Here is a 21,996-nt window from a genome sequence, read left to right on the forward strand (position 1 = left end):
GGATTTTCAGAGCAAGTTTAAACCCAGAGAGAGCGGAAGAGGAGCATTTTATGGAAAGCTTTCATCTCACACAACCAGTATAACCCCAGGATGGAAAAAATAAACTTGTCTTTGCAATTTGATCTGCCTGCCTTGATGACCTTACTGTGAATGAATGTTTGTCTTTGTGCGGCAGCTGAGGAAGTTTAGGAAAAGTCTCTCATTTCAGAGTCTTTTTTTTTTATCATCCTGGTGTTACTTCTGAATTTGTTGGCTTTCCTGTATGAGGGTCCAACAGATGATGTCATAGACTCACACAATGCAAAAACAGGGCCCCTTGAAACAAGTCAAACATTCTTAAAAGTTGAAAATTTTTCTTTACATAAGCAAAAAAATATCGGGGGGCCAGGTTGCAGACAAGATGGTCCCCAGACATCATTAGCTTGAAATTCTATGAGAATTAAGAAATGTAGCACCTTTTATTAAAACTTTTTTATGTTCAGTGTGCAAGAAGTGAGTAATAGTCAATGTAAGGATGGGGTCATCTAAGATAGCACAAGGGGTATTCTGTTGTGGCTTTGCACCAGTATGTAAGACACCATATGCATGTCGGGGAAAAGCTGCTTTGAAGTGTTGCCTCCGGGCACAAAGCTGCTTTTCTATGCCAGTCAGCTGATACACGTCGATTGAGTAAGGAGTGTTGACACCTAAACCTAAAAAAACAAACCTAATCAGGGTCGCAAGTTAAATTATTATTGTTGGACCACAAAAAGAATATTTTCCAACCAATATGTGTGTGTGTGTGTGGGGGGGGGGGACTTCCGGTTACAGCTAATGATGTCAGGTTGCCATGTTGTCTGCAACCAGGTCCTCTTGAAAAACTTTGCCAACAGCGTACGAGAAGATTTTTTTTTTTTTTTTAATTAAGAGGTATTTTCTTAAATTAAGATTATTTTGCAATTGAAAAACTTTCTTGATTAGATTGTTTTTCTTACAATAAGACAATTGTTCTCGAAAAAAGAGTTTTTGCTTTCTTAAGATTCAGTTTTCGCAGGCTGTCATTGGATAGCCAATCCAATCCAATCCACTTTATTTTAATAGCACATTTCTCAAACAGGCAGTTTCCAAAGTGCTGTACAGTGACCAAAAACCAAACAAAAGATTACCATACAAAATAAAAAACAAAGTACACCAATAAAATGAATAAAAATAGAATAAACAGATAAAAACGATAGAAAAAATACAATTTAAAATAAGCCAAGATTTCAAGATTTTTCTCTTTTCGTAGTAAAACCCTAATTTGAACATCACTTTTCTTATTAGAATTTTTGATTCTGAACTCATCTTAGTTCTGTCTTATTTTAGCACAATAAAAATGTCAGAACTCCAGAAATATGTAATATATATATAAATGTCAAATCATACAAGAAACATGTGAAAAAGTGACAACATTTATTAACTTTTGCTGAAAAAAAGAAAATAGTCACTAAAATTGAATTATCAGAACACAATAATAACAATAAAACAAAGTGTATCAGTAATAACATTTATTTTTCAATTATACACATTTAACCTATTTTGTTGACATCAAAAGTGAAGCATAAATGACAACATTATTATGTTTAGCTGCCCTTTCTTTTACTATTATTGGCTCACTGAAGATGTTATGAATATGGGTTTTCTCCTCACAGAAAAGTTCAGATTCTCTGAAACCAATTTTTACAAAATGCAATTGTAAAGTACATCCTCTCAGATTCTGATGTTTTCAGCTGCCTTGCGCTCTGTCCACTGAGCCTGTTAAAAAATAAGGAAACAAGAAATGAATGTGAAAGACCTGCAGCAGCCAGGAAACAAACTGTTCACAACAAAAACACTTCTCTCATAATCACAATGGCTTTGTGTTCATTCTGTGTATTCCAAACAGACATGAACACGACCCTTTCTTTCATTTATTACTTCATTTCATTTTTATGAAGGAAGTATTTTCTTTATTTGCTATTTCCCTTCTATTATCTTCTGTTACACAAATACTGAAGATCTGTTATAAATCATACTTTTTGTTTTAAATTTCTGTTTTAAAAGTTCTTCTTTATCTATTATTATTTACTTTTTTTAGCAGGCTTTTGTTAAAGTGGAAGTTTACTATGTGAATAGATATAAATTGGATTTCTGATTTCCAATAAAATAATTCTTATTTCAGTCCTAAAATCATGCAGATACATCCTCATGTGAGAATAATTAATCAATTATTTATCAATCATATAATGTTACTTATACAGTATTAAATTAAAAATGTGCAACATGCAGACTGAAAATGAACAAAACATCCTTCCTGCTTCCTAACAACCACATGCATATTAAAAATGCACTTCATTAACATAGATTTTGGTCTGAAGCCTAAAGGTGGAACAAGTTTCCAGAAACAACTCTAAATTTAGAAAGGCTTTCATGGTGCTTTTGTTTTTAATGTGCCATACAGTTTGAAACATTAAAATCACGACGATTCCATAAAAAGATCCTTTCTATGAAAAGTGTGTTACAATCCATTACCTACCATTCATTTGGATTTAATTTATTTACTATAAACACTGCATGGTTCTTGAACCTAAAGACTCTCTCTAATAATCTTTTGATTTATTTTAAAAGTGTTCCCAGTGGTCTTTGAATTATGATTATGCGATTTTTAGCCAAAATCAATCAAACCTGTGTTGTTTTCTTGGACATATTTTCTGCTGAGCAGCAGAAGATCATTAGAAATTCCTCTCTGCGGGCAAGACTGTCACCATGGAGCAAACTATTCCCACCTTCTCCTCCCCCTTGCTGAAAGCTCTCTGTTCACATGCTCTCCTGCTAGTTTACAGCTCATCACACTCCCAACCTCCCAACAAAAATTACGAACAATATTGGTGTGATCCAGTTGCTCAGATTAGAAAAATGGATCGTAGCAGTGACAACTGATTCATTGTGGTGACCCATGAGGGGGTATGCTAAAAGGTAAACATGTATTTTTAACTATAAAGCTTTGTCTTGTTTTAAATGTTGCACCAATTATGTCTCCCTCTTTATCAAAAGACATTGTTTTATTTTAAACTTGCATGATCTCCAAATCCAGAGTTTGCACATCCTGAATCTTTCTTCTTGCTGCTGCTGAAGACATTGGGATAATGTCACATAGTCTTCCTCGTCTTGTTCATATCAGCCTTTAACTGAATGACTGTCTTGCAGCTGCATCCTCTCTTTTTCTACTTGCAGACGTTCTCTTTCAATTTGCAGTCTCCCGCTCTCAAACTTAAAGAACTGCAGCCTTTCCTTCTCTAGATTAAGCCTCTCCTTCTCCAGGTTGATCTTTTCAGTCTCCAGATCCACCACTGACATCCAGCCTTTGCTTCCCTTCACCCCCTGCCGGTTGCTACAGGAGGACAAAGATGAGGAAGAGGATGGTGGGCCTTGCTGGGAAAAGTTGAAAGATGAGTCGATCTGCTCTGACTGGCCAACAAGCAGAAGCCTCAGCCGGTCTCTTTCCACCTGTAGCCTCTCCTTCTCCAGGTGCAGGCGCTCTTTTTCCACCTCCACTTGGTGGAGTCTGTCCCTCTCCACTGCTAGCCGCTCTTTCTCCACAGAAAGGCGTTCGGTCTCTATGGCCAGCCGTTGCCTCTCCAGCTCCAATCGTTGCTTCTCCACAGCGAGAAGAATCCCCGCTCGCACGTTCTCATGATGCCCAAAACCATTCCCAGGCGGCTTCTCCATCAGGCCTCCGTCCAGCAGCACATCTCTGCTGGTGCTGGACGTCGGCTCCTTGGAGGAACCCAATTCACTGTAGGGGTAAGCATCACCGGCGTGGCCCTCTGGACGGGATTCAATGGAGCTGAAAAAAGGAGGGAAATCCTCCTCATCGTCAACACCAACGTCCAGCTGGAAAGGAGAGAAAGATTGATGCGGAAGAACTGGAGAAGGTAGAAACACAAGTTGACAAGACAGGAAAAAACTTTGATCATCAAAAGAGATGTGTTTTATCAGAAAAGGCAGGTAAAGCTTTGATCACACTTAGTCACCACCTCCCTTACGGGTGGACACGGACTGTCTGCGGGTGAAAAATGTTCAAACCTGTGGGGGGCATGCAAGTGGGCTACATGAAATATCAAAGTCAGAGAGACTTTGATGGGTCGGTATGAGAAAATTGATTATTCGCATTCCTAAGATCTCTTCTTATTAAAATGGTTTGAAGAGTCTTGCTCAGGATTTGTCATAAATATATTTAATTCAGTTTAATTAAAAGTATCAGTCTAAGGTAGACCATGGTTTAATATGCAAAAATATTTTACAGCAATTACAAAACAGTCAGACCAACAGTTAAATGATGGTCTTTAATTAAATCAGGAATTAACATTCTCTCCGTATAATCCTTTTAAACCATTTGAACTTGGTTGCAAACCAGAATGAGGAGCCACTTGACCTGCATGAAGTGCTGCTTAATCCCTGTGAGTTTTGCAAACATCTGCTAATGCTGATATTAAAAATAAGAAGTTAGGAATACTTATCTTTACAGTTTGCCTTTATGTAGTGTTTATTAAAAGGCAAATGACTTTGCATAGATCCATTTTGACTTTATTTAGAAGCAGCAGCTTTTAATAAGTACTGCTCTGCTGGAGACCCTTTTGTGTTTTTGCTGCATTTTTGTTTCATACTCTGTTTTCAATGATCTCCTCTTCCATCTTTACGTCCAGAGGGGTCATCTCACTCTGCTCGCCAAGGGTCTCCAGCTCCGGCCAGTCTTTAGGGAACCCTGAGAGGTCCAGCAGCTGATCACAGCCAGAACCCACAGAGGCGGCTTCGTGCTCCGGTGATGAATGATCATACTCCGTCTTTATGGTCAGAGACGGGGAGGAGGAAGACAGAGAGATCTCCGTCTTTAGCCTTTTTTTCTTCATCAGTGCACGCCAGTCGAGATAACGACGCTTTACCTGTGCAACAGTCATGAAGCAAAGACATTAGTGCTTCAAAGAGCTCAGTTAGCAACAATGTAAAGGGGAATTTCAATTCAACAATCTGGTTCGAACTGTCTACAGTTAGAAACAAGGCTAAAGTGTGTCTGTGGACAGCCCCAACCCTTTTGACAAACATCTACATTTTACAGGAATAATGATAAACCTCCACCAACTTGCTGTCTCTTTTTGCCCTCCTATTAATTCTCGTCCGACTTTTTAATCCCCTTTTTTCCTTTTGTCCCCTAACCTACATCTATCGTCTCACTCTCTCCTTTCTCTCTTCTTTTTTTCCATCCAACAAGAAATGTAGGCAGGCATATTTAATATAAATAAACCTTAGCCTTAAGTACAAAAGGGGTTTATACAAATATACACGTCGTGTGTCTAAAGATTTATAACCCCTTTTGCAGCACCAAAATTGTGCAGCTCTAATATGTTTGCTCAGCTGCTGGACAGGACTTTAAAAAAAGCAAAAATTGTAGTTAGGTGTGGTGAGCACAGGTAAACACACCTCAGCAGCCGTGCGAATCTCCCCCTCCCCCAGCGAGGTCACACACTGAGCCACTTCCTCCCATGCCCGCCTCTTCAGTTCATTGATTGCTGTATTCTGTTCAAATGAGCAGATTAAAGGAAAATGTAAGTTTCTGTTATATACAATATAGAATAAATGTCAGTATTGTCTTGCAGTATTATCTTAGACATCTTTGGTCATAGTGGAGAGTTTAAATCTGACTGATTACTTTCAAAGCCAGGTATCCTCTTTACAGATAACGACTCTTAAGGGGAGTGCTTCTAAATTCAGCTTGTTACCTTTATAAAGACATTTTTTAAAACATCATCATTTGATGTTTTTAATCTTTTGTAACCCGTTTTACGACAACCTTAATTATAAGTCATTGTGTTAAAAATTACATTTATTGAATTTTGTGCTTATTAAGACTTAAATATTTTTACTTTTTTCAAATGTATTTTTCTGATTTTTGTTGTTGTTGTTATTTTGTGTCTTGCAGTTGCAATCCATGCGCTGAAACTGTGAAGTGATCATTTTTCTGCAGAAAACAAAACAGAAAATTGGAGATCAAATATTTTTCCTTGCACTGCAAAAAAAGACCCCCTAGAAATAAGTCAAAAATTCTTAAAATTGAAAAAACCCTTATTTAAATACATAAATAATCTGCCAATGTGGGTAGGAAAAATGATGGTCTTACCAAGAATTATTATTTTAAGAAATAAAATATAGTCAATAAGACATGTTTTCTTTAACTAAGGTTATTTTTCTATTGAAAATTTTATTTGATGAGATAATTTTTATCACACGACAGAAAATACGAAATTTTTTTGAAACAAGGTTCTTTTTACTTTCATAATAAATAATTTTAGCAGTGTGGTAGTTTAAAAATCTATAAACAATAAAAAAAGTAAATTATATTGTCCGACGAACTGTCCATTATCAGAAATTAACAAATGGTAGAGAAGCCGGACGCGATTGCTTTTGTGATGTAATCTCAGATATTGCTAAACCAATTCTTAAAAGTATTGAACAAACTCCAGAGGGGTTTTATGTAAAATTGTAAAAGACCAATGAAATTGATTGTGGTTTATGTGGACTACTAATATGTATAATGTCTTTTATATATAATGTCTTTTATCATCTGTTATACCAGTGCTTCTAAATTATATTTTGCAAGGCCCCCCTAGGAAAAAGAAACTGTTTTGCGCCCCCCCCTAACAGTGGTGGGATATTATAAGTTCACTTCCACCCACTGCTTTTCAAGCAACTAATACATATTTTGACAAACTTTACATTCAATGGATTCAGTGTGTCATGCATTGTGTGTGTAAGTACAAATATGTCTATTTGTGATCAAGAGTAATTGCATCATTTACATTATGTATGCATGTGAATATGTATCTTCTTCTACTTAATACTTTTTACTTTTCCAATCAGGTGTATACACAAAAATAGGTTGAACATGTGTAAAAGCCCAAATAAAAGATAGAAGACTTGCACCTGCTGTCTGGAGAACAGCACCTCTCTCCTCTTGTGGATCTCACTGATCAGAGTCTGTGTTTCCCGAACGCTGTAGTTGCTCTTCCTTTTCCTCTTCAAATGCTTAACCTGCAGGAAATCCAGTTTGGCAGCAGGGAAGGAATTAAACTGATGCAAGGAAAGGTATGGAATTGTAGAATGAGAAACACATTTGGAAGAGAAATGAAGGTGCTGAATAAGGAGATGAACAGATCACAGAATAAAATATAAGGAGGGCTAAGTCCTCAAAGGTGCAGAGGCATGGCTGTTTGCCAAACAGTACCGGCATGTTCCCATCCACAAAGGACTTGGGTAGTCAGTGGGAAGTTCTTGGCTTCCCCGTGGAAAGATCCCAGCTGTTACAGGAAAAGCAGCTTCTACTGAACATAAACGTGTTGAGAGCAGAGATCCCAGCAGGTAGGCTGGAGGAGAGCAGCATCTGAGACTTTCTTTGCTCTCAGTTCGTGTGAATAGTTCACACGAACTTTAGATCCGATGCATTTATTGTTTCAAGGTAGTTTCCATAAGAAAGCTCACAGGATGCTCAATCCTTTATTTCATAAAACTGGAAGCAGCCAGGTGAGCGAGTACAGCCGGCTGGGAGAATACAGTCATCCTCCTGAAACATACACAAACAGTTTAGTAGCACTAAGTGTGATAACATTTTAATAAACGATAGTTTTTAGTAAAAACTACATAAACATTAATTCCAGCTCGACAGGACTACTAATAAAACAGAACAAATATTCTTATTTTGTCCAACAACCGTTTTGGTCTGTAAGGACCATTTTGTATTTGCAATTCTTCTTTTTTGCTGCACATTTGAGCAAAAATGTCACCCTTGCCACATTGTACAAAACTCATCAAAATTTGCACACATTAACTTTTAACATGGTGAACAACCCTTTCCCAAAAAAAAAAAAATGGCCAGAAATCTCTTATGCTATGGTACTGAAAAAGATTGTTCAAAATCTACTAAAAATAATAATAATAAAAAACACGTGAATTGGGGATATCCAAAGGAAGTTTGAAATTATTATAGGATGGCAACCATTTTTTTCTATTTAAATATAAATTAGACGGATGGTCACTTTTGGTATTGCAAAACATTCTTTTGTAAACAAACATTATTTAAAACTATGTGTATTATTCTGAAAACAAGAAGGTTGTTCATAACTATTAAGAAAAATAGAAGTAACCACAAGTAAAATACACTGTATTGGCTTAATTTTGGTTGTAATAATAAAAAGAATCATCTTTGGGCTTTGGGGCTATATAAAACAATTACAAATGGTACAGAACATTTTTGCATGCAAAGTAATGTTGGCAAAAACGTTTTTGTGGAAAGCAGGCAACACGTTTGCATGTTATTGTTACGGTTGTTTGCAGGTTACATAGATTTTTAGAGGAAACAACGTTTTATTCGAATATTCTGTTGCTTTTAAAATTCTGTAAGAGCATCGTACAAATAAATGATCACATCTAACAGTCGAATGCTGTATTGGTCTTGCATGCATTTCCTGCAGCGTTTTTAATGCAACATCCAGTGAAAAGCACTCACCTCTCGCACAAATGGACCGCATTCACAACATCGTTGCAATACAATTTCTATGCTGCTTTCAAGATCCGTCGGACTTTGTTGACAGTGCGTTACCATTGGTGAAATTGAGATTTATACCTGGAGTAGATATGGTTTATTAATTGAAAAGTATAGCTTACTTTGGTCATTTTACTTAATAAAACGTTTGTCATTTATTTTCTTTAAATGATTCGGTTCCGTATGTGTACACAAATATTGCCATATTCTAGAGAAATATAGAGTTGATAATCAGCACTAATACCGTACTGCATCTTTCTTAACCTTATTTAGTTTTATAGGACTGCTTTTGGTCTGAATTCTAGCAATGATGTCAGGCTTAAATGAAGAAATCTGTGCGATTGATAGTCAAATGTTCTCGTTTACAACATTTTTGTTTAAAAGTGAAGGCATCGTCAATGCCGCACAGTTTCAGCTGCTTCTATTGGTCAGTACTCTACCGCGCCCACGTGACGACATTACGGCAAGCGGGCGCTTCCGGTTCGGTGAACCCAAATAGTCAACAAAATAGGACCAGGTGCAAGAGCATGCGCCGTTACATTTCTTCACATTAAAACTGCGGCTGTGAAGATGTTAGCTCTGAAGTTTGTTCAGGCGGTGTAGCTAACTACTAGCTAGTTAGTTAGTTGCTATTCATGTACAGTTGAATGGTAGAAGCTCGAGCGCAGCTGGGAGTAACCCATGTGACGGAGGGGAGAGATGGGCTCCGTCCGCTGGGCTTTCCGCTGCAGGTCCTGGTCACCGAGCAGGACTGAGTGGCTGTTTGCCGCTCGCTGCGTTCAGCCGGAGGAGAAAGACCGGATCGGACAGTTCGTCTACACCAAGGATGCCAAATCTGCGATGGTGAGTTTGTTTTGGAGCCCCTGCTGCAGAACTTCCTCAAAGTAACAGAAGTCAACACCGCGTCTGCACCTGTCAACCTCCACAGGTGGGCCGCCTTTTGCTCCGGAGGTTCGTGTGTGAGAGGATGGGGATCCCTTGGACAGAGATCCGGCTGGAGCGATCTCCCCGGGGGAAACCGTACCTGGCTAACCCGCTGAAGGTGAACTCTCGCGAGGTTTCCTTTTTCCAGGAGGAAGCTGAAGTGGAAACAGAAAGTTTGACAGTTTGAAATAGAAAAAAACAACTGGAGGCTTCGCATGGTCCAATAACACAAAGAAAACAACATTAAAAACCTTTCAAAGAGCTCAAATATTTTATCCATGACCAGATTAGGCTTGAATACTTAATCATTATTTAAATACAATTCAAGATTCTTATTAACAGAGGAAGGAATAAAGAATGTTTATTAGAGTCCATATGGCCCAGAGTAGGTAGCTGCTGGTAGTGTGTGATCTGATTGACCTGTAGTGGCGTCCTGAGGGCAGCAAGTCAGTTGGGTGATGGCGGGGTGGGTGGGGTCTCAGAGAATCACTGCAGTTCATTTTTTGGCAGCATAGTTTTACGCTGGTCTCGAGGGTGAAGCCAATGATCTTCCTTTTTGTCACTGTGGAGGCTGGGTACCAGACACAGTGCAGATTAGGATGCAGCTTCTGGTCCAGGCCACACTTCCACAGGATGTGGAGGAGGTGCAGCTGCTGCAGGTCCTTCTTTACCATGGCCTTGGTGTTAGCAGATCAGGACAAGTCAGCAGTAACCTAATGGAGGGAGCATAGTCCACATGCTCTTCATTGATTTGAAGAGGGGCGCATGTCTTCTTAAGTTCACATTACCGGTAGTTATTTTGTCTTTTGGACATTTAGAGCTGTCTCTGTTCCCCAGGTGACTCAGCACAACTGGAGATGTATAACAACAATAGTAATGATATTAAACACTTAGCAGGCTGCAGGAAGTAGATCAGACTAAATACATGATTTCTTTGTCCTGCAGTGTAGGTGTGTGTCTGTGATTTCTCCAGACTTTATCTGAATTTTCTCCTAAACAGACCTTTGCTCTCTTCAAATGTTCACGTTTCTGCTTTTTTTATTAGTGCCGAAAATGTCTATGAAGGCAGGGAATATTGCAAAAGGTTGCACATTTTATTTTAAATGTAATTGTTTGTTTTAGCAAAAAAAAGAAAAGAAAAAGAAATTCCAGAATGTAATTGGATATGGAAATTTTTTTATGCATATCCGGAAAGTAACATTGTGGATTCGATCAAATAATTCACGCGTGACATGAAGAAGACGTTGTCGTCATCCATTTAGTTAATGACAGAAAAATCCACAACATTCACAATACAGAAATAACAAAGGAGAAAAGCAAAATTAAGAAAAAAACTGAATTGAAGGAAATGTTGTTTTTATTTTGTTTTGTAGACAATTACAATGGGAATAAAGTTATGATTTGCATCATTTGATTATAACTAAATATTTTGTTTTCTTTGCCGATTTCACATTATTTGTAGTGTTAATTTTTCGTCTCTGATATGTTTGTCTCCAGGTTGAATAATTTTTTGAATGTTATCTAAATTCTGATTCTAGATCAGTCCACATTTTGATCGGTCCTGGAGTTTTAACATCTCTCATCAAGGGGACTACGTGGTGCTCGCCGCAGACCGGGGCGTCCAAGTCGGAGTGGATCTGATGAAGACTTCAATGCCAGGTGAAGGAGGGTGGGATTTATTTTAGCGCTTAAATGTGATTCTTCTAAATCCTCTTTTTTTATTATCGTTTTATCCTTTATATTATCTTGATGCTGAAATTCTAATCTGGGTTCAGCCCAGGGATCTGCAGCTCTTTTATTTTTGAACAAGTTCAAGGAGTTTACATTCATTTTATGGTTCAAAAAATACAGTTAGGGTCTGAATTAACTTTGATTGGCTGAAATACACCACAAACAGTAAAATAAACGGCTTTTTTAATTTGATTTTTTTTTTTTAAATCACAGCTGGCATTGCTCTACCTACTACAGCATTTGCTGCCTTGAGATTATCCTTTGACACAAGTTGTCTTTTATTTTGAAAGGAACCTCTGAATAAATAGTTCTAAATTATCTCTTATTTTGAAGAAAGACTTTTTTTGTTTATAATCTTATGCCAAAAACACAAGTTCATTTATAGTTATAATAGTAATGATGGCATTAATACAAACCAGTGTCCTGTTTTTCTAAAAGGTGAAGTCAGACTTTGTGGCATCTGCTGGGTTAATGTCAGTGAGAAATTAACTCAGTATCTTTTATCTTATCTTATCTTTTAGGTGTTGAAGGTTTAAACACCTAATAAATAAACTCAAGGTGGCGTCATTCCCCAAACCCTCCACAAGAAGGCAGTATAACCCCATTAATATGTTGAAAAGTCTTGAACAGCCCTGTGTGTTTGTTTGTGTTACAATATTAAAAGGTGCTCGCTCTTATTCTGAAACATCATTTTCTTTTCTCACACTCCGACTCTTCTGCCCTCTCCACCTCTCCATCTCCTTTTCTGCTGCCTCCTACCTTTTCCAGGTAGCAGCTCCGTGCCGGAGTTTTTCCGCATCATGACTCGTCAGTTTACAGCGCACGAGTGGAGCATCATCCAATCAGCCGGCTCGGAGCGAGAGCAGCTCGCCACCTTCTACCGCCACTGGGTAACCATGGCGTCCACGCCGGCCTGTCATCACTTTAGATTGTCGGATAGTGTTTTGTGTGCGCCTGCAGGAGAGAAAAGGAGGACATTCGCAGGAATAAATGAAAGACACACAAAAACATCAAATTAATCTTTATTTATATAGCACTTTTACACTTGTGCAGATAAACTCCTTTCAAGTTACATTTCTTCTTCATATTTTTCCCCACATTCTTCCTCAGTTTGGACAGTTCACTTTGTTTGGTCCCTTCTTGCAGACATGCACACGTGCACACACACACACATCAAGCTGTTGCTTTGGTTGAGCCAAAGCAACAGCAGATCTAAGTAAAGATGTTTCAAAATTGAGAGGGTGGCACGGCGACGTCAAGCTCTGATATCACCACCACACTGTAGACTAATGGCAGAGCTCAGCGGTTGCCATAGAGATTAGCCCTGTAATAGTGTTATTGTGGCTTATTGGCTGTCAAGCAACACCGGTTTTGGCAGGACACACACACATACACACAAATTCCCTCTTTTGTACAAACAGGGTTTACCATGTGTGCATGGATTTCCATCTTCTGTGGTCAAAAATAAGATCCTGAAAAATGAAAAATTCACTTTGTTTTTCTCTTCTTGTCTTTGATCGTTTTGGATCTCCCACCTTCACACCCAGACGCTGAAAGAGAGCTTCATCAAGGCCATTGGCACCGGTCTGGGCTTCAACCTACAGAGGGTGGAGTTCCACCTGTCACCTGAGCCGCTAAAGCCGGGTTCAGTGCTCCGCCAGACCAAGATGCTCCTTGACGAGGAGCATGAGGAGGCCTGGATTTTTGAAGTGAGTGTTGTTTAGAGCAGATGAAGAATTGAACCAGAGTTGCAACAAAACCTAAGAGCTCAGATGGTTTAAAAGCAGCTCTGCTTCTCCTAAATTTCTCTAAAAACGTGAAAATGTGTCAGACATGAAGTGCAGCACGAGGCTTCCCATTACCCCAGCATTCCCAAAACGGCAAGTAGCGGTCTGATCAGACGCATGATTGTGGAGAAACAGATGGATCTGTTCCAGCTGGATCCCATCATCCTTTTCAACAGGGAACGCTCAAGTCACCACTGACTGCCATCAGTCACTCCTTTTTTACATTTCATGTTTTTCTTTAACGATCTTATGTTGATGGCAAATAAACTATTATGTTTGTTTTTTTAAGTCAACTAAGAATTTTTATTACTCTTGTCTGTATTTCCTTAAAAAAAAACATAAATTAAAATGTATTTTAAAAAATTACCCTTATGAAGCAAACTGCTGAAAGACATTTAAACGTGGTACAATGGGCGATGAATCACTTGTAGAGAAAGAAACGGCAGAGTCCGACCGTTTGCTACATTTTCTTTGTACTTAAATGAGATTTTAAGTGCCTTAAAATGGTTACATTTGTCTTCTGTAACTCTGGACACCCATACTTTCATCCCGCAAGCAATTTGAATGGGGTTATATTAGTGTTGATATATGTGGGATTTGACAGGAGAGCATGCTGGATGCTGACCATCACGTTGCCGTAGCGATGGGCCTGACGGATGAAGCCCGCTCCGCAGTAAGTGTTCAACATCTGTGCTTATGTTAGTGGATGGACAAGAGTGTTTATGATTAGAGAGCAGGAATTTCCTGCATTCGACCGCTTGCCTTCAGGTTTTTCCGAAATATTTTCAAAACTTTCCATCTATGGTTGGCGTTTTCTCTTCCAGAGGCTTGCTCCTCCTCCCAGCCCATTCACACTGCTGTCGTTCAGTGAACTCATCGCCTCTGCCTCGCCGCTGACAGAAGAAGATCCTGCCTACTGGGAGAGCTTTAGGATGAAGGTTGAGGCTCCGCAGAGATGCAGAGAGGCTCAGGCATCTGCATAACCGCCTGTCTCCGGCTGACAGCGCCTGCCATACACAGATGTACACACATGCACAAATGGTGTCGTGTGGAAAAAAGCAAACTTTGCCATTTCTAAAGTTGAAGTAACAACAGACTTTAAAATGAAATGATGGCAATGTCAGGTGATGTATTTAACAGACTAATGAAAAAGAACAGGTGGAACAATTAAGGACGCCATCAGTGAGTCCTGTAACTATATTCTAATAAAAAACAATAAAAAGCTGAAGTTTTGTCTGTTTTCTTTTAATCTATGATTCAATCTTTCACATTTATACGGAACTAAACATTTATAGGAAAAATTCAAATTCGAGGTCATTGTTTTCAGGCTTTTTAGCATCTCCTTCCTTCTTTTCCTCGTTCGTGATGTTCATCTGGCAGAGATTTTTCAGGCTTGAAGATGTCTCTGCGGCCGCGGGGAATCGTTTCGGGCCAACAAGCATTCAGGTGTCAGGTGCGCTGACGGCTTCCAATTGAAAAGAACTTTTCTTTATTTTTCAGCTTCCTTCTGCAGAGATACCCATTTCCTTTTTGGTTGGTCTGACCGTTTTACTTTAACATTCAAGCAGACTTCCAGAGATTTTAGGAAAATAGACTGTAATGCCCACAAAAGTCCAATGAGTTCGATCCCAGCACATGAAAAGCAAATGGAGGATAGAAACATTTTCAAAATGACTGTTTTCTGTTAACCCTTGTGCCATCCTATGACCCCACCCTTACTTTGACGTGTTCTCCCTACCATGACAAAGGTGGAACGATTTCATGTGATCCATGGACACCAGTGAAGATCACAAATCATTGAAGTTTCTTCGCACTTTCTAGTGGGTCTAGATGACCCAACTCCCAATGTTAAAGTGCCTAGGATAGCACAAGGGTTACAAGAGTCGTTGGTTCACCCATCTTCTGAATCTGCTGTATCCCTTTTGTAGTCTTGGGGTTGCTGGAGCTTTTCCTATACTGTTGGGAAAGGGTGGGGTACACCCTGATCAGGTCAGTGCACTCACACGCCAAAGGACAGTTTAGTTACCTAGTAACCTGTGCAGCATGTGAGGAAAACCTGCATGAATGAGGAGAACATGTAACCTAGGCAGGATTTGAACAAGGGGCCTTCCCACTGTGAGGTGAGAGCGCAATCCACTACATCACCATCTTTACTCCCATCTAGCCAGCAGCAGTAATTGTGCATCCATTCCAGTCATTTGTTGTAAACTCATTCCTCATTGTTCTCGCTTGCGTTTCTTTATTTTCCCTGGTATTCTAAATGTCATTTGTGTGTTCCAGACCTGCTTCACACAAACATGGAAGGACTCGTCTTTTTATTGTTGTTGAAGATCCCTTTTGTTGTCCAGTCCAATTACAAGAATAAAATGCAAAAAAACAAATGTATTTTTTACCCTAATGAAAGACACCGGCTGATTCCTCCTTCCCCACAGCTGTGATAAAAGTCTCATAATCAGACTATGCTCAGGTTCAATTCTAACATGTGATGCTTCCAGGTTGGCTTCAAACTTGGAACAGAATTTGGGGCTTCAGACATTTACCCGAGTCATGGAAGCAAGGAAAAGCTCTGCACCTGTTTTCAGATGCAGATTGGGGGTTTGGATCCTGTTCCTATAAACACAAAATGCAGAATTCAGTTTTCATTCTGTAACTAAGACCATCTTACAACAACTTAAAAGAATGTACTTTCTGTAAAATAGCGTGAGAGGATCGGACACGTCTTTGTTTTGACTTCATGGCCTGAAGTTTTTTTTCCACTTGTTTCTACTTGACAGAAAGGCAGCTTTTTTGTGTATTCTTAGTTAAGATGTCAGACAAATAATGATGCAATGGTTAAATAAATTAAAGCCGCAGAGCCTGAGAAGATCCCAGCAGCTGAGTCCAGCTGGAGATCTGTTTTCTGCAGCTTCTTCAGTCGTAGATTTCCGTCCTGCTTCCTCTGTAGCCACAAAGGAGCGGAGAAAAGGCAGCAGGTCAGACTGGAGTCACACAGGCTTTCCTTGTAGAAAAGCCGTTTTTAGTGGTCTCTGGTTTTCTGCCACAGAACCCACAAAAAGAAATTTTCTCTTCTGTACTAAATATAAGCCAAACTCTAAAATGGTGTAGCATCTGACTGAGAAAAACGCTTGAGGTGAAAAATAAGATTACAGATGAATGACACCGTCTTTCTCAAGAGATTTTTCCTGTTGCTTTTTTAACAACAGGTGTATCAACCAAAAACTGTTTCCTTAGTTATTTTGACTATTATATATTTATTTGTTACGGAGCGATTAACAGCACCCAAAAAAAAAATAAAGAAATTTATAAAAGAACTAGACAATTTAAAATTAAACAACCAATAACAATTGACTAAACTAAAAAAAAAAAAAATAGAGTAAAATCTAAACAGTGACCAAATTTCACCTTGTGAATTCTTCACAGTTAATTTTTTGGTAAAAATGAATTTATTTCTCGAATTTATTGGTTTAACCCTTGTGCTATCCTAGATGACCCCACCCTTACATTGACGTGTTCTCCCTACCATGACAAAAGTGGATAAAGGTGGAAAGATTTCATGTGATCCATGGACACCAGTGAAGATCACAAATCATTGAAGAAAAAAGGGTCAACGCACTGTCTAGTGGGTCTAGATGACCCAACTCCCAATGTTAAAGTGCCTAGGATAGCACAAGGGTTAACAACTAAATTTCTTTCAGTAAAATACATGGATGTTTGCCATTATTTGCAACAGGATTATGTAAAAAACATTAGCATTATTTCAAAAATATGTTTTGATAATTTAATTATATCAAAAATGTAAATTTCCCGTAGAAGCTACATGAAAACACACACAGAAATAACTACAATTATGCCTTAAAAATGTATAATATTTTCAATGCTATTTTAATTTTGATTTTCACAACAGAAACTATGTGTAACTTGTACATGCTATACAGAACACAAACAAATATCTAAATAAATAAGAAAAATCCAAAGTGGCAAACATGTGGGGCACTTGCACAAGTTTAGTAAGGAGCCGGTACTTACGAACAATTAAAATGTGCCGTAAAGGGCATCGTACTACAGCATCACCTGCATGCCATAAGTACTTGTAACTTTCATTATCCTTACAAATACTTCACAACACACTTATCGCATGTAAGGCAATGGTTTGTTCCATTTTAATGACATCCGTAAGGTGGCCATACGAGTAGGCCACACTTGCACACTCCCTATGTGCTGCTCCTCACCACATGTAACGAAGGCGAAACCAACTGACATGAACAATCAATTCATTTTCCTAATTTGATTTGTACTGTTACTATTTTGTATTACCTGTATATATTAGTATTTTTCTGGGTAACTGTTTAAGGCATCTGTGAAAACTTTGAGTAAGTCACTATCATTAGGAGGAAGACTCTGTTTAACTTTGTAAAAATGAAGATTTCCAATAAGGATGTAACAATTCTTTAAAACCGAACCGTATGTTTCACTTTAAACTGAACCGCGGGGAAAGTAAAAAACTGTTGTTGTTTTTATTTTGTAGAAATGTTCACCAACTTTGGCCTTAACCAAAGGCAGTTCTCTCTGCAAATGAAACATGTCCTGGTCTTCAAAAACATCACATTTACTGAGTTTAACTTTTATTGTTTCCTTTCTGCTAACAAAATACAGTAAAAATGACAACATGGCATCCAAAAAACATGAATCTATTAAAAGGTTGTTTTCAGCCTTGGCTCTAACAGCAAAGGCCAAATGCAACCTCACATATTTGCCGTTTGTCCTCACCAGAGAATTGGACCAGTACTGAATTATGGATGCATATTTGCAGAGCGAAGTGCTAGTTTGATGAATTCAGCTGCTTGGGGTAGGTAAAGAGAATGCTGACTTTGAATTGATTGATTTGAATTTTGATTTACTGTGTTTCTATCTGAATAGCATGACTTTACTGCATGGTGTACCCATGTTCTGTCACCAGCCCTGCTTTCAAAAGGTTGTTTAAAACATAATTACGTTATTCTTGTGCTATTTTTAAGTATCCCACCTAAGAGGAAACAAGGCGAAACTCAAAAACCTTTCAAAAATGCAGAAAATCTGTCTCCTATTTTCTTTTCTCTTGTTCTGGAGCTAAACCAGGAACTGTTTGTTCAATCTAAGTGTTTTTAATTGGTGTGCTTCCAACCTTGTGAGTGCTTGTGTGTCCTTTTGTAGAGGCAGATGCTTTGTGTAGCTGAGATTAGGAAGTCACGCTGCATTTGACACAATTAATCAAATCCTGCATTCCTGCGTACACACTGTACACTGCCACAACAAACACACAAAGAGCATGCAGATTGGTAAAACCTACACAACCCAATCAGGAACATTAGGAAATGTTTACACTTGTTGGCTTGTTCTGATTGCAGAGTCATCCAACGTGACTGTCTGTTGTACGCCTGAGTAATTAGGTCTGTGCTCGCAGTTGGAACAGCAACTTTACTGAGAAACAAAGCAGACTCTCCTGTGTCTGAAATAAGAAAACACCAGTATGATGAAAGCAGGAAACTTCTGCATGTCTGAGTTATCGAGCAAAAGACTTAAAACAGGGTGAATTTAGAATAGAAAGCACCTTTCCACCATCTTTAAAGTCCTTCTCCAATCAGCTTTTGATTTATTTTTTAAGCGCTCCCAGTGGCCTTGTAATGATGATTATGCTAATTTAAGCAAAAAAAAAAAAAAAACCTGTGTGTGTTTTTTAGGACAGTTTCTGTAGAGCAGCAGGAGATCATTAAAAATTCACCTCTGAGGTGTGGGCAGGACTGTCATTAGAGTGCAACCCCGCCCCCTTCCCTGTTGCTGAGAGCTCTCTGATAACACCCTTTTCCACTAGTTTACAGCCTCTCATACCCCCAACCTAACATTAGCAGTGCAACAAAACTGGCGAGTAATATTGAAGCTATCCAGAAATACAGTTTGAGCTAGATGACATTGAAAACAAAGACATACATGAATCCTGTTGTCTACAAGTGGATGCATCCTAATGGAGCAGAGCAGGGAGCTTGTGGCCCGCCTAGTGTATTTTCTACGTCACAAATACGATCTTTGTCAAACACTGTTTGTTCATCTGCTCCTAATTCTCAAGGATTTGAATAAAGAAATACTCAGAAATGCAATTTTAAGCTTAATTTCTATTTATGTGTCCTCCATCATGAGAAAAATGCCACAAAAGCATGTTAAAAAACCAAAAACACCATTTTCAGTTGAGTGGGTCTTTGGGAATAAAATGGCTTTTTATATCACAGACACACATTCGCAAGCGCATGGATGTGTCTGCCACGGATTCACAGATCAAAATAGTTTGGAAAGTGGAAACAAAGAGTCAAGACAAAAACATTTAGCTGGAAGAACATCCATCTATCAATTTTCAGAACCCGCTGAATCCCTTTTGGGATGATGGGGTCACTGGAGCCAATCCAGCTACTGTTGGGTGAGGGCTGGTCTCACCCTGAACAGGTTGCCAGTCTGTTGCAGGTCCACACTCAGCTACAGCGGCAATCCATGAGTCACCAATAAACCTAGTAAGCATGTGTTTGGACAGTGGGAGGAAACGAAGGCATTGAGAAAACCCCCACCTGCACAGGGAGAACATGCAAACTCCACAAAGAAAGGTCCCAGCCAGAATTCGAACCCGGGCCTTCTTACTGTGAGGCGTGAGCACTAACCACTGCAACAAAATCCCTGAAAGAACATCTGGCAACTAATTGAGTGACGTATTTATTCTGTAACATGATTATGATCTCTGAAAAGGAGATGGTCAGAGGGACTCCAATAAATAAAGTAGTACATTAAAAAAGATTGTTGCAACTAGATATAAAGAACACAGTGTGTTTTGAGGCTTTTCTCACCAATAGAGCAGAGTATTATCAAAAGATGCGGAGAATCTGAAGAAATCTCTGTGCAAAGGGGACAAGGCTGAACCCTATCAGATGTCAATGCACTAATCACAAGTATGACATTTGTATTTCCAGAAACTCCTGTCAGTATACAACACATCAGCATCTGCTAACAGCACCTAAAGTTCTGTTCACAAGAAGAAATGTGGCTCCTTTGTGGTCCCTGTGGGCCAAGACTCAGAGGAAATGGACTATGTCAAAGAGTCTAGATGTGACTTTCTGGTTGATAATCATGAACAACTCCAGGATGAAGAGGAAGGAGACTTTTCAGTGAGTTACCAGCATTCAGTTGAAAAGCCAGCATCTCTAGAGAGGTGCGTACATTTGGAGCAGCTTGCATGTTTAGGAAGAAACTATGAATGCTGAATCTTTCAGGGAGGCCTTTCAGAACTGCTGATTGTAGCAGTTAAAGATCCTTCATTTGAAAAGAACATTTGGTGCATCAATAAACAGAAAAGAGCTCCTAAAACTGTTTAGCTGGAAGCACCAGACACTAAATGGCACCAAATTCCGGCACCACAATTTTAGAGATTGCTTCCTGTGATTTGAAAGTCTATAACATTTTAATCAAAGTTTTAAATTATGTGCATTGTAAAAATACCAGATAAACAGTTTTTTGAGTCTTTATTACTCCTGAAAGCAGGACTTGCCCACATTCTTGCTCATAAAGGGCCTCAAACTAAGAAAAGTGCCCCCATAATCCTTAATGTTGGTGCTTCATTCAGTGAAAACCATCGGTGTTGAGGAGTGTGCGAACCATTTTAGGATTACTGCTCCAACAGCATGTGGATACAGCATTTCCTCCTCACGCGTGCAGACTCAGAAACTTGCAAACACTATCCAACTCAAAAACAGCCAGTCTCTGTTCTGTGTTCTCTAAATAACTATAGGGCACTTACAGTGCATCCAGCCAGCTGTGTTAATGCTTACCTGTGTATGTGTTTGTGCACATGGATTTCCAACCATTTGCACAAATGTGATGCCCCAAGAAGAATTGCTGCGTCAGTCAGGAGGGGTTGACATCATATAAAAAAACCACAGGAGGGAAAAGAAATTATTCATAATAAATATGTCATTCTGTGATGCTGCATTTATTCCATTAGAGGCTCTGATAAAGTTGCTTCCAAGTAAATATTTAAAGAAATGTTCAAAACTAAACATGCAAATGTGCCTATACGGGGGGAAAAGATAAAATCACTATCATTAACCTTAGTCCAAACTGCAGAAATGGGTGTAAACAGGCTGTCTGTGGGTGAAAAATGGGCAAACCTGTATGGAGCACACAGGTGGCCCACATGAAATATTAAGGTCATAGACCGCTCAGTTAGCCCATAGACAGAAAATGTTCATGCACATTTTTTCCAATCATGCTGTAAGGGACAGGTCGCCATGAACATTTACACAACACGTAAGGGTAAAGTAGGTGGGATGCAAACATTCCATCTGAAATTTTCATTTTTTTAATCCTCTCTAAATTCTGTGGGCTCTGCAAGAAGCCTGTTAGTGCTGTTAGTACATGTGGCTACAGCTCTAAATGAAGTTCTAACATGAAGCAGTTTTATTGCATGAGTACATGTTTACTTACTCTCACACTGGTGGGTGAAATGATTTGGAAGAAATGACAAATGAACTTAAACTGATTCAAAAATGAAGAGAAAAAAAGACAAAAGTGAAAATCTGGATGGAAAAGAACAACAAGTTCACCCCCTCCCTGGAGCTGTTGCCAATACAAGCTCCAATCATTGGGTGATTGATAGCTGGGCTATGGAAAGAGTCATTAACACACCAACACAGACACGTGAAACCAATAAACTAATCAGTGGCTACGCTCCAGGGTCGGCCTGTGACTCTGCAAATCTATTCACCTTTAGGCTCATGTCACAGATGACATGTTGGGTTTGGACCTCTACACACACTTAACCTTCACTATATACACACTTCACCAAAAAAACACACATTAAGATTACTGTACAGATGTTAGAAACCTTTGCGATTAAAACCAAAAAGACTGGAAAAAGGGATCCTCGTAATTGAACCCTCCCTTTTTTCTGTG

General features: G+C 38.9%; 2 protein-coding genes and 1 long non-coding RNA gene across 4 annotated transcripts; 1 reads left to right on the top strand and 2 right to left on the bottom strand.

Annotated features, from left to right (window-relative positions):
• Positions 1-1,511: 1,511 nt before the first annotated feature.
• msantd4 (Myb/SANT-like DNA-binding domain containing 4 with coiled-coils) lies at positions 1,512-8,682 on the bottom strand. Of its 2 annotated transcripts, XM_011482779.3 has the most exons (6): positions 8,555-8,682; positions 7,277-7,612; positions 6,976-7,083; positions 5,476-5,571; positions 4,665-4,940; positions 1,512-3,891 (listed from the first exon to the last, which is right to left on the bottom strand). In XM_011482779.3, exons 2-6 carry the CDS (start codon positions 7,280-7,282, stop codon positions 3,175-3,177), a joined length of 1,203 nt encoding a protein of 400 aa, XP_011481081.1. In that variant the 5' UTR covers positions 7,283-7,612; positions 8,555-8,682; the 3' UTR covers positions 1,512-3,174. The 2 variants fall into 2 exon arrangements, with proteins under 2 accessions (XP_011481081.1, XP_011481079.1); XM_011482777.3 differs by lacking the exon at positions 8,555-8,682 and having other exon boundaries at positions 6,976-7,122; positions 7,277-7,492.
• Positions 8,683-9,031: 349 nt separating this feature from the next.
• On the top strand, positions 9,032-14,260 carry aasdhppt (aminoadipate-semialdehyde dehydrogenase-phosphopantetheinyl transferase). Its single transcript, XM_004075744.4, has 7 exons — positions 9,032-9,433; positions 9,519-9,632; positions 11,053-11,173; positions 12,014-12,135; positions 12,793-12,954; positions 13,637-13,705; positions 13,857-14,260. The coding sequence occupies exons 1-7, from the start codon at positions 9,290-9,292 to the stop codon at positions 14,013-14,015; spliced, it is 891 nt and encodes a 296-aa protein (XP_004075792.1). The 5' UTR covers positions 9,032-9,289; the 3' UTR covers positions 14,016-14,260.
• Positions 14,261-15,330: 1,070 nt separating this feature from the next.
• On the bottom strand, positions 15,331-21,695 carry LOC105355478 (uncharacterized). Its single transcript, XR_909875.4, has 3 exons — positions 21,529-21,695; positions 20,874-20,940; positions 15,331-15,642 (listed from the first exon to the last, which is right to left on the bottom strand). It is a non-coding gene; the product is annotated as an uncharacterized LOC105355478 (long non-coding RNA).
• Positions 21,696-21,996: the final 301 nt, after the last annotated feature.

The sequence above is a fragment of the Oryzias latipes genome, chromosome 13 (genome assembly GCF_053564925.1).
Source record: "Oryzias latipes strain Hd-rR chromosome 13, Olatipes_Hd-rR_3.1".
NCBI lineage: Eukaryota > Metazoa > Chordata > Actinopteri > Beloniformes > Adrianichthyidae > Oryzias > Oryzias latipes.